A 13176-nucleotide genomic window follows, 5' to 3' on the forward strand; every position below is an offset into this window, starting at 1 on the left:
CGGTTCGTTAATGAGACTATTTCATTGTGTCAATAATAAGGTTAAAAATCTTCACTATCAATGGGAAAAGCTGTGTGCAGGCAAATCAATTTTTTCATCTTTTTGCTTTGAGAGATGCAGGATTTAACTGCAACATATTTCTGTGTCAGTGTTGAACTGTATCTATACTACCTGTAGCTGCATTTTTACTTAACTGGATAATCAATTTTCACCATCAAAACAGTGCTTTGCACATCCATATGGACATATCATGTCATTTCTAGGGAATCAAATGAAATGATTTCTTTCCTTTAGTCATAAAAGGAGGAACCACCTATAGGAACAGATGGGAGATACTTTAAATGTCCCCTATCGCAGGAACTGGGCTGTTACATTGACACCACATCAGTAACATCCATGTCATAAATTGCAAAAACTGCAATTAAATATTTCAGTAGACACTTTATGCCCATTTTCTCCAACTTTGTGATTTTCCCTTTTGTTTAATGGTTCCTCAACCCCCATATAACTCCAAACCCACCTTTGCTAATGCAGGGCAATACCCCTGACGTGGTAGAAAGCCAGCCTGATCAATAAACCGTTTGTAGCCTGTGGTGGACACAGGGACTGTGGCAGACAAAGGGAATGTGCAAGCATAGACTTTGTGGGAATTTGCCATGGTTAACACTGCCTAATATGTTACAGGCTTCAGAGTACCATTGTTTTCTTCTGATGGGGATTCATTGCTGCAGCCATAATATGCTTTCGTAGTCATTGTGCTGCTAAAGAACCATTAGAAACACCTTCTAGGGAAACCCCGAAGCTTTCCTTCCTTACTCCCAGAACATTTATCTGTTCCAGTCTTGAGTTTAATGCAGCTGAGAATTTGGTCCTGTATACAATATATTTTTCCTTTCGTGTATCAACCACTTCCAAAATACTCCCCCTTCTGACTTGCTTCAGTTGTAGCAAAACCTTAACAGTAATAATAGTGATTAACTACTCTTAATGTACAGAAAATAAATGCCATATGCAGAATCACACAATCACAGAAACCTGTTTGCTTTTGATATTTCAAATTAGCTGTATTCATGTATCTACTTCTGCTAATTTGCAGAGTTCCATTTCAAATACTGCAATTGCATTGTACCTGTCAGAAGTGCGAAGCACCCTTAGTTAGGTGGTAAAACGATCTAGCTTAAAAAAATACATGCAAATACAATCACCCATGTTTAAAAAAATGTAGTTGTAAGTCATGTAAAACGTAATGTGATTAAGCTGTCCCGTGTTAGTATGTTGTAGTTAGTATTTAAGTAAGTGAAAATTGATTTTGAATATCTAGCAAAGAATAGCCATCTGAGTAATGAATTTTTGGCAAATTCTATGCAAGGTCACCACACAGTATGAAATGAAAGCTAAATAATGCATACTTAAATCCAATTAGAGAGGTATTAGCCACAGTATTGTATTATTATAATGTATTATTGTTTAAATATAACATTTACATTTTAACGTATCCCATATCATAAGTATTCTAAAGATTTTAGAGTGAAAAATTCCATTGAAAAGATGGGGGACAAAAATGGAAGAGCACGGATATTCATTAAAGTGATCTATTTCTGATATAGCTAAGAATCTGTTTTATCAGGTTCCTACTGGTTTTTTTGGTAACGTCATTTTTCAGTTGCTTAGTGCATGCCACTTTTCAGTGCTGTAATAACAGTTATATTTTGGAAAGCTACAGGTAGAATGGAAAGAGACTATATTTTTTTTACAGCCACTGTGCAAAGGGGAATAATTTGTTTACTGCTAAGTAACAATGGAAAGATAATTACAGGTGAATGGCACAGACAGATTTCACTTCCCATTATATTCTTAGAACAGAACAATGTTGTTTTCTCTGGGATGTTGTTAGGGAACTGAAAATAATATCCAGAAAGTGTGGCGGGGGGTGAGGTGGGGGATGTCTTTATAAGTATACAGGAGTCTGGATGGTCTGCTACACATCATAAAAATATTTTTTTCTTTTTGCATTAGTATGGTTAATAACTGAATTATTTCCCCAGATAGTGACCATCTAGATTGTCACGTACAGATAGTCATAATACTCTGCTGATGAAGACTTTATTGTAATTTTTGGTCTCAAGTAATCCACTTCTTAGGCTTACTTTCCCTTTTCTTTTGAAAAGTTAGTAGCCAGTAAGAAAATTTGTGATGACTGCAAACTAATTTTAATAATGGGGCCAACACCTTTGTATACTGTCAAATATGACAAAAGTTCTCCCAAATCTTCTCTAATGCTTACAATTTTTTGTATTTATTTGTAACTACAAATGAATTGTTCTCTAAATGATCGATGCCCCCTTATGCATCACTCATTTTTACCGTAATAAATATATCTCAATGTTTATTCTGCTAAAAGTTGTCATCTGGCAATGGCTGACTGGCCTATAATCACTACAGTACTGAAGAAGTATATTTTCTGTTTTCTTAGTTAAAGCCCAGTGTTCCAATCCAGAACATAGCTGAATTGTGTGATGAACAGGAGCAGCATTTCCTCAGTTCTGTACCCAGCATGCTTGGGCAGACTGAGATCGTTAGTATTTGCTTGATTCATATTTTACACATACATACTAGAAATGTGTAAACAATAATACAAGCCAAAGCATGTATTGCTCCCTACTCATCCCTCCCAAACAGCTGTGACCTTAGCAAGCTGAAGTGGAAAGAAGAAGCTACAAGGGTTTGGGATCAAGCCTGTAGCAATCAAGCATTTTTGTAGACAAGTAAAATTTTTTTATTTTACCTGGTGACATTCCACTTCACTTCAGTTGTAGAGTGTGTAGTATGTAAAATGAAGAACCTTAGATTGCAGTACTGTTGGAACAGTAACTGTGCTTACAACTGTGTGGTGTTTAGGGAAAAAAGTGATACTAGTGAGAACTTCAAGGCTTTATTGTTAAACATGTGGCAAGTCAGAACTCACCTTGTGAATTCTTTCAGGGCACCAGTCATAGCTGCAATGGGGACTTCAGAAAAATTTGCCTTCAATATTTTGAGCTCCGTTGCAACACAAACTGCAAAATCTTTCCTATGATGTATGCTCTTGTCACAAATGTTTGTTGGAATCAAGCAAAAAACTAAATGCAAAGCAGTCAGTGTGGTTCTGCTGTATGAGATTAACAGGGAACAGGAAATAATCATGACACATAGAGATCAAACAGGTTTGTTAGGAATTTTTCTTTAACTCAGTCTTGGGGGGGGAGGGGAGAAAAAGAAGGATCTTCAGCCATTCTGCGGTCAACAGTTTTATATCTTTATGGATTAATATATTCAATATTTGTAGAAGGAGAAAATTATGTAATCAGATTCCTTTCATACTAGGGCTTGGACATGTAAATATTGTAGTCTATGTAGACTGCTGTTTGCAATGCGCTGACACAGTTCTTCACCCATGAGAACGAAGGAGCTTCTAGGCACTGGTCCTGGGAGAATCAAGTTTTTTTGTCTAAAATAGGGAGTAGCTTCATGATCTCAGCCCTTCCAAAATCAGAACTAAGCAGAGATGCTGTCAGAGACAGATCTTGAAGAATCTGTGAAAAGAAGCATCTCCTAGCTCCTACACAGTCTAATTTAGCAGGAGCTGGAAGCTTCTTATCACAAGCCTTAAAAGAGTGAGCTGAAAAGAAAGATACTGTGTGTGACACCAGATCTACGAAGTTGTGGGCTAGCTTCTGCTATGTTCTGAGTTTAGCAGAAGTTGTGGGCTCTTCTGCCACAGCCGTAAGAATTAAATTTACGTCTGTGCTGGACAACTGCTGCTCTATCTGCGTGAGCTCAGTAAGCGATGGGCACCCCTACTTGACCTGGCAGCTGATAAACTATCAGTTCTCCCTTTTTTTATTGCATGAACTCCTGTTGAGTCTAGACCCACACTCCAATGTCTTTTGCTCAACTCATGCACTATATAAACCTAACTAGTACTGCTAAGTATCAGAACCAGCAAATGAGACTTTTTAAATAATGAAAATCAGAAATAAACCCAAGCCAGTACTTTAGACCCTGATCTGGATCTGAGTTTTCCGATACTTGGGAGACATATTGATCATGCAAACTCCCTGAAACCAACAGCAATGGCAAGGAAACTAAAGGTTTCAGCTCGCTACTGGGGTTCTGTTTCGTGGGACAGAGGAGGGCTTTTTTATCTTTTTTATTGTTTGGTGTGAGACAAGTGCCATAGTGGGAAAAATGAGGTAATGGGCAACAGATTAATGAGCCTAACAGAGTTCAGCACTTCATTGTGAAACAGCAGAAACCAATGCTGAAGAGTCACTATCGTAAGATACCACTTCATATCAGAGATTACATGGTTGCCCTTAGACCAAAAATTACTTAGCCATAAAAGTCTTCTGAATCTTAACAGCAATGAAAGTATTAAAGCAAAATTGTGTTAGATATTCATTCAGTTGGAGGAACATGTTGTGGCTTAGATATGCAATTCCTTTATTGTACATTATCTTCTCTTTGTAAGATGCAGTAAGTGGTTAGATACCCATAAACTTATAGTGTCTTTTATTATTTGAGGAAGTATTTAAAAATAAAAAAAATATTTGGCATGCATACTTTGGAGAAGCTTCTCACAAGAGGTAAGACAAAATCCTTACAGGACTTATTGTGCATGGGAAAGTGTGGTGAAAATGGAAAATGCAGTAATTTGCATTAATTGCTTGCTGGACTGTTGTAATATTGACTGCATGATTTGCCTCTTACATGCTTGCACTGCTGTAATGACCTGAATTTAGTGCTGCATTCATTAGTATTAGACACACATTTATACTGACAGTTTTATAGATAGACACAGAAGTATTTAGTCTTGCAAAATATAATCATACTCTTGTAATATTTCCCATAGCTACAGTACATTTCAGACTGCATATTGGAATAGCTTAGTCTTGTCTTACCTACTCAGCTGTGGTCCTCACTTGATGTAGTTCCTCTTTTCAACCTGATTATCATGCAAGAGGTGTTAATTTATCCTGAATTCACTTATCAATAGTTTACTCATTGAGAATACTAGATGTCTTCATAAGCTGTTCATTTTTTTTCTTGTTGGTGTGAAACAATTTTGTCTTTAATACACAGCAGATTTTTAGTGTTTTAGTACCAAACACTGACAATTTTGAGGGTGAATAGATTTAGGTTGTTTCATAAGTGAAATAATGTATCAGAAAAAAGAAAACAACAAACAGCAACCCTTTTCAGGTCCATGATCACTTACAAGCATCCTGCAAAATTATTACCGGGTCTACTTATCTTCTTGACCAGCTATGTAATAGGTGTTTGTTATATAAAACATTCAACTGGCTGTAAAACTTGTTTTTCCTGTAATTCTCTCAGACTTCTAAAAGCAAGCACACTATGACAAGAGCTTAGATAGTAATAAGCGCTTTTTTTTTTATTTCACATAGAAATATAAATCAGAATGTATCATGCCCACAGTTAACAACTGCAGAGAAGTTCGTGTAGTTCAGCTTATGTAACAAAATACTGTGAAATGGGAGGACGAAGTCTGCAAATGGAAGCAATGAAAATGCAAAAGGAAGTCTTAAAATAACAGTATCTAGCTTTCTGCACCCACTTCTTACTGCATTAATCCAGCATCTATCTTGTCTCCTTTTCAATCATCGCACGAGTTTCGTGGTGTATTAAGCTACTATTCATTATTCTTCTTTTCTCTGTATTTGACTCAACTCCTTGCCGTACTGAAGAGCCAACCTACAGAATAACATCAGTATTCAGATAACTGAAAACTTTAAAGAACAGAAAAAAATAATCCATATGAAGAATAGGTTTCAAGGAAAAAAAAATGTAATTTTCTGTTGAAAATAACTTCTCTTTTTCTACGGAAACATACATGTTGTTTAGTGGTTTTTTTAAGCCATTGAGCTGCCTGGGAGTGTTGCTGAAATAAATAATTACATACTTGTAAAACTTAAGGCACAGTCCTCTATGTCTGTTAACATTACCAGTGAATTCATTGTTTCACAGTTTGCTCCATTTCCTGAGATGTTGTTCAGGTTTGCCAGTTCTGTGTAGCATCTTTATGCAGGGAAACAGTAAGACACTCCCACAACTCTGTTCTAAAGGATGAAGTATTTTCCTGTCTGCAGCATAAATTATACAAGACTGTAAGATTATGAGAATTTCTTGTGATAGTTTATAGAAAGCGGGGGGGGGGAGTGCAAACTTCTTTCAGTATTATCCAGCACACACCAGTATTTTCCATGCTAAAGCATATTTGCAAGAGAGGAAGCACACATAAAAAACAAACTGGTTAGTGAAAGGAGGTAGGGAAAAGCATTACTAACAGAAAACTCAGTATTTTTGCCTGGACTCTTTCAACTGTCTGCATTACAAGTTTAGAATGTTTGGTCATGCTGTTATATGACTATAAAGTATATAAATTGTGAGACTTCTGTAGCCTTTTTTTATATTCAAAGCCACAACCATACTATACTTAAAGTGCTCCTTAGATTTTCCAAATTAGTTGTCACTTTCACCTACAATTAGTTGTCCACTTTTTTCAACCTTAACAAATTAGTTGTCCACTTTTTTCAACCTTAACAAATTAGTTGTCCACTTTTTTCAACCTTAACCCAAATTACTTGTCTAATTTAGGATTTTATATTGGCTAATCCATAATGGACAATGTTAATTATTTCCTCTTTTTGTGAGGTAAGCCTACCTATTTTGCTGCTCTTTTTTATATGAAAATGTCCCACTACCAAGTCCTAAGCAATAAGGTCTTTCCTGTTCTCTAGTTGTTATTTCCATTTTTTTCTCACACTAAGCTTTTGGGGTAAATTATCTGAAATTAGTGTTACTCTCACAGAATTGTATGTGTGCCATAAAATTTCTAACTCATATGTCTTAAATATTTAGCAATATTTAATATTTAAATAAGCTTTGCTCTTCTTCCTCTCAGCTTGTGATGATGAATGCACAGGACTCCTTCTCAGTGATCTGGATCGGCTAAACCAGATGATCCTGAGTGTTAACCTTAGTGGTCCATTGCCTGCTCCATATAAAACGTTGCATGGTTTTGAGAACATGACACAGGAATTAAAGGTACGTTCATAGTATTCACATTCGTAAATAACAGGGCTTCAGTACAACTGTACTTCAATCTGTTCAAACATACAGCCATGAGCAGGTTCAGGGAAGAAGAAAAAAATCAAGATTTAATTACTTGTAACTTGTTTTGATTAATAAGTAGTTATCACAGCTATTTATTTTTACTTATTTTAATAAATAAATCTTACAGCAGTAGTTTGTGTACCTATGTGCAAGGAATTATACTGCAGCACAGGAAAAGTGATGTCGCATCCAAATAGAATGGTGTTCATGCTGGTGGTCCGTAAAGCAGTTACGTATGTTATATACTGTATGTTTCATACCATACTTATAGGTTCTCCACTAAACTATGTAAAGATGTCAAGATTCCCAAGGAAACTATGTTGGATGGATGTGTCACAAAAGTCAATGACAAAAGGGAGTTGCATAGTGTAATGAAAAGGAAATTTTTGATGCTGCTTTTCTACAATATTTGGAAGCACTGAGATCCATTAAATACAGAATTTCACTCTCCCTCCTCTGTTCCCCAACAGCATTTGCTTTCACCTCAGCGAGCACCAGAGAGATTTCTTCAGCTAGCACGAGAAAATCTGGATACCCTGGTGACAGAAATGGATGAACTACTGGCAAGAGTAAGTCTGTGATCACGTTGGGGTCTATGGGTTTGGTTAAAGCTGCAAAATTACAGAAATCTTCTGAATATGAACTTGAAGTATAAGATGCTTCTCAGTCTCAGTGTTTGAAATGGTAGCTAGTCCTCGAACAACCTCTTTTTGTGGGCCAATATATTGAGATACATTTTCTGCAAAACTTTATAATAATGTAAGAAAACTTTATAATGCTCATACAGAGCTCCCAAGAATGAACTTTTTTGGAAAAGCTGACACTTAAAAGAAAGATAGTTATTGATACAGCATTTTTGGGCTTTCCCATGACTTCAGCTGCAGGTTATGTTACAAACCTAATGGCACAAACCCATGGGATTACCATAGTTTCTCGCATATCTGGAGTTTTTCTTTGAATAGCTGAGGCTTTTGGAAACTGAACCGCCTGGTTCCTTCCTTTTCTTCCAAACAGTAGTACTGTCTCTGGTAAGTCTATCTGCTTTCTGCATCAGCAACATCATCATATTCCCTTTCATATCTCCTGAGCCTGACTGTCTCACAATAGTTCTCAGTCTGTTCCTGTTCTAAGATTGCTTGTTGCAATACAAGTAACCTGGCTTCGCTTATAGTTACTTAGTGCTCAGCCATCTCAAGCGAATTACAGGAAAAGTTTTGCTGTTTTGCGGTTTCATTTTCCATTTTGGGTTATCTGTTGTATTGGCTTGTTTCTCCAGGAGCTGTAGAGCAAATGGTAGCCTAGCCTGATTCACTTATTTTAAAGAAATTGTACAGCAAGGAAACGGAATTCCTGGTTTAGCAAATAACAAGGTCTCATTAAGAGTCAATGAATGGCAAAATTGAAATGGGGACAATATTTAAAGGGAGAATTCAAATATATGCACAAGGTGTGTGAGTTTAGTTAAATGTATGTGTTCTATATTTCATTTATGAGGGTAGCGTGTCTTCTGGATTTCAATTGATGTGCTGTTTACTCTTCTTATTAAGGAAGTTTTATTTCGATATAGACCTTATTTTGGTCAGGAAAAGACTAAGAAAATAATATAAATTGTGCCACCTAGTGGAGAACAAAATAGTGAAATGCACGAGCCACAATAAAAACAGCTGTCCAAAATGTATTATGAAGGATTACCAAAAATCATGTTAGTGAGGAGTTCTTCCCTGTATTGAAGTAGCCAAATAAGAAATACATGAATTACTGTATTGGTGAATATACAGGTGAGAGAATTTACCTTATCCCCATACAGTTTTAGCATAGTGTCTTAAAATTGTTCATAGTTTACAGAACTAAAGTTCTCAGAAAAACTGGTTTGTTTGTGTGGATTATATTCAATTTTGAAAAAAAACTATGTAATTATAGGTAATGGGTAAGAAAGCATCTGCAGTGTGTTTGCATATGTATGTCTATACAGACACACACGCATATGCACAGGCATCTATACATACTCTCACTGTAAGTCTAAAGAAAGCTTGTTTTTTCACTTTTATTTGATCTTTTATTTTTCTGCCAGAAATAACTATTATGGTACTTTTAAGTCTAAGTGGGCTTTTAACTTGTGACAGCCCTACAGGCAGAGAAGATTATATTTCTTGTATTAAGATTTCTCAGTCTTCTCTTTAAGACATTTTTTTTCCTTTGCATAGTTGCTTTTTTTAGTATCTTTTCCAATTGCCACCCCCACCTCCCCACCCAAAAAAAATTAAAATTAATCCCCCCCATGGACATGACCTAAAATAACGTTGCAAATTCTGACCTCCTGTAGATTAATCTTAGAAGGAAAAATATTGAAGGTGTGGTCTTAGGGAGTTAGTGTGCTGGTCGGATTATCACTGCTTCCCTGTCTGCAGTTTTCTATTGTTGCAATGAGTAAATAGCCTGATGGTTTCCAGTTATCCTTATAGAGAGTTAACTTGTTGCAGTTGGGTTTTTATATTTGGGGACTATCAACTGGTGGCAGGTCCTACCCTTTTGTTTCTGTGTTTGTAAATACGAGCAATGTCCAAGAAAGAAGTCTGAATCCTGATGCAGCATGTTCAAGTCTCATTTCCGAATAAAGACATAGCCAATAACTACATAATGGCCAGCCCTTGGAGCACATGGTACAACCATAGATAGCAAAGATTTTCCCTGTGTCTGATTTGAAGGCTCACTAAATTTTCAAAGTGAAACCAGTAGTGATGAAGAAAAAGGTTGATGAGGGTTAGTAAGGAGTCTATTTCCGTGAAAAAATGTCAATTTATCCATTTTAAGGTAAAGTGTAGAAGATAATAGTGTTTAGTCGCTATAAAACCTTTGGGGGTTTTGTTTCCTTGTGGTCTCTTTTCAATCCATCATCTCTTACATCAGTGCAGTACTCTTCCCCCCCACCCCCACCCCCCATCATATTCTTTCCTTCATTCACTCTGCCATACAGATCTTCACATCTTTCTTGCACTAATTACGTTCTTACATGGTTGCATGCTCATTCCCACATCTACCACCAGAGGCAGACCTCAGACTTTTCACTTGCTTTCAGCTCACTACTTTTAGTCAAAACCCCCTCTTCCCTTCTAATTAGGTACAGAGTCTTCAAGAAAGACAGGGATCAGAATTAGTCCTCTTGATTGAAATGCCTCTTTTAATTTTGTAAACTTTTTCATTTCTCCCATACCACTGAACTTCTCAAGCTCAGAAATTTCTGGAAGCAGTAGCAAAGGCAACTTAGTTTCCAATAGTTGGAAGCATTTGATGGGAGAGCCAAGAACTTCCATCTGTACAGTGATGTTTCTGTTTACTCCTCCTTTGTGGTCTACAACTCACTAGCTGGAGAAATTCCTGTAGGGCTCCCCTCCAGATGCCATTCAGAGGAATTTCTTACGGCTTGGTAAGACCTCAGACTAAACACACAAACAACCAAAATGAAAATATGTGTGTAATTGCTAATACTTGTTAATAGTCTAAGTTGCTAAGTGGCTAATGGTCTTCAGATTGGGGCAAAGCCTTCCATGGAACCTTCATCACTAAGTACAAGCTGCGAACCTCACCAAAGCAAGTTTATTGATCTTGGATACTTTACTGTATTTCCATGGTAGAGATCTCCTTTATGCCAAAAAGTCTTATTTGTGTCAGGACTTCTTGAAGATTCATTCCAAACCCTTGCTCTAGGTCCAGTCCGCCTGACCCTTATTGGTACCCCAGAGGTTTTTGTGCCTGTTTACACTGTTAGTAGATGCTGAAGACTGACCTTATAGAAATGGTGACCTGTAGTAAACTAAATATATAGAAAATGAGTAGAACTTTATTAACAAATGGAAACATTTAATTAGCCATGGAATGGCTAGGTAAAAGTGTGAAGGATGTTTGCCATTTAATTTAATTTATGGACTAAAAGCTAGACGAGACAATGAAGCAGAAGATTATTTTTCAGCACAGCAAATTGTGGCAAAATACAGAAAGCATACAGTGGAGCTGAATGAGATTTAAGTACTAAAGAGAACTGTCACTGAGAGGAAATGAAAACTGTTTGATGACAGATTAATGTGCACAAAAATACAGTACATGCCATTCAGTCATAAATATTGAGAGGTTAAAGTAGCCAACTGGAATTAACATAAATGTGGAAAAAGTAATCAAAACTAAGAAAAGTATATGTAAGTTATAAAACACCATTTGTAGTAAAGGACTTAGAAATATTCTAGAATATAATAAAAGTGAATGTGAAAATTCCAAGCAAATAAAATCCAAAGAATAAAAGGCTGATTGTGGAGGATTTGACAATAAATAATAAGGTAGTTCTCAATTACATGAAGAATGAAATGACATCAGAAATGCCAAGCTGGGTTAGAGCAGTGGTCCATCAAGATCATTCTGTATTTTTGCCTTTTTCCTATCCAAATTGCCTCTTACAGCTTACTTTGACAATATTTTAGTTCTGTAGCTATGCGGGTAAAGGGGTTTTGTAAATCCAAGAGGAAGTAACCAATACCATGATTAAAGCTGTGTAAATGTGAAAAGTTATGTTCTTCTACTGATATAGGGATGAAATAAACTAACTCCCCCCAGTCAGCATGGGTTCTTAATTCTTCCTGTATAATTCTATTTATCTGAATGATTTTCATATAAATTACTTTCAGAATAACTACTCTACAGTAGACCAAAACTGCAAGTGATATGATAATTCCAGGGATTTCATTTCAGAAACCCAGCTGTCCTGAGGTATCTTGAGGGCTTCCATCTGGAAGCTAATCAGGCAAAAATAAATGTGTTGAAAGTGATACTATTTCTCTTTGACTATTATTCAAAAGGGTTGGGGCTTGTAACCAAGAAAACAGTTTGTACAGCTCAAGTCAGGGAAAACCTAAGTTCTTTTTGAATTATTGACCTTCTAGCCATTTCCCAGAGACCAGAAAGTGCAGAATGCCCTGCTTCAAGACATACATGGATGTGCAATCCCCAAATAAAAAAACTGGGTGGTTTTTTTTGGTTTTGGGGTTTTTCTGCTTTACAGTACAATTTTACAAGCTTTATTGCTTGAAATTGTCAGCTTCCTTGTAATAAAATTGGGTCCATTTTGTGAATAAGGACCTTGAGAGCTAAGTAGAATGTGTTAAGATGTTTCCTTTCCTCAGCATGTTTTTGAGATCTGCAGAAGATACCTGTCTTCATCCTACTGCTGCTGTAATTCAACACAATTATAAAGCATTTAGTTACACAAAGCTAAAATTTTACTGAGCATCCCAATACGTTGCAAACAAACAACTTCAAGCATTAGAGCTGAAAAAAACAACTTTTCTTTTTCTCTTTCTTGGTTTAATTAATGTATTGATTTAAAATTATTCTTGCTTGACATGATCTCTTTGAGAATGCCTCCAGGGAGGAGGGAAAGAGGTCATGATATCTGCTGCACTTTGTCAATCGAAAATTGCACAATTCTGACACTATGGAAAGTATTCCCTGATGAATCTTAACCTTAAAAGGTTCCAAACAACATTTCTTTAAGCAAATTTAGTGAATGATTTCATGCTGTTTCTCTTTGTGTGCTCTTGCACACAACTAGGGTTTCTCAGAACCTAAAATAAAGCCTTCCAATTTCCACTTAAAGGGAAGGGTAATAAAATTTAATTGTGTACTTGAACAGAGCATGTCATTTCCCGTTCATCTGATCAATAATTCATTGATTGCCTGTTGCCTGAGGAAAGTTTTATACATAAATTCAGCCAGTAGGAGTATTCCACAGTGCACCCTTGTCCTGTTCATTAATTATACTTTTCCTGAATTTGGATCACTAGGCTACCAAGGTGACAGCAGATGGTGAGCAAACCAGGCAGGATGCTGAGAGGACTAATGACAGAGCGAAATCTCTTGGACAGTTCGTCAAAGGCATTCTCCAAGCTGCTGAAGGTATTGGAAAAATACGCTGATTGTTTCTCAAGAAAACTGAAGGATGGTGGGGGAGAAGGT

The 13176-nt window shown here is 36.5% G+C and overlaps 1 protein-coding gene across 2 annotated transcripts in view; it reads left to right on the forward strand.

The window, feature by feature from the left end:
* The window catches only part of LAMA2 (laminin subunit alpha 2), a 377228-nt gene that overhangs the window by 275780 nt on the left and 88272 nt on the right, over window positions 1-13176 (forward strand). For both annotated transcript variants that reach the window (XM_037392615.1, XM_037392616.1), the window contains exons 33-35: window positions 6965-7107; window positions 7647-7745; window positions 13005-13116. In XM_037392615.1, coding sequence (XP_037248512.1) covers window positions 6965-7107; window positions 7647-7745; window positions 13005-13116 — 354 coding nt within the window. The remainder of the gene's footprint in view (window positions 1-6964; window positions 7108-7646; window positions 7746-13004; window positions 13117-13176) is intronic.

Source organism: Falco rusticolus, chromosome 6, assembly GCF_015220075.1.
Source record: "Falco rusticolus isolate bFalRus1 chromosome 6, bFalRus1.pri, whole genome shotgun sequence".
In the NCBI taxonomy this organism is placed as follows: Eukaryota; Metazoa; Chordata; class Aves; order Falconiformes; family Falconidae; genus Falco; species Falco rusticolus.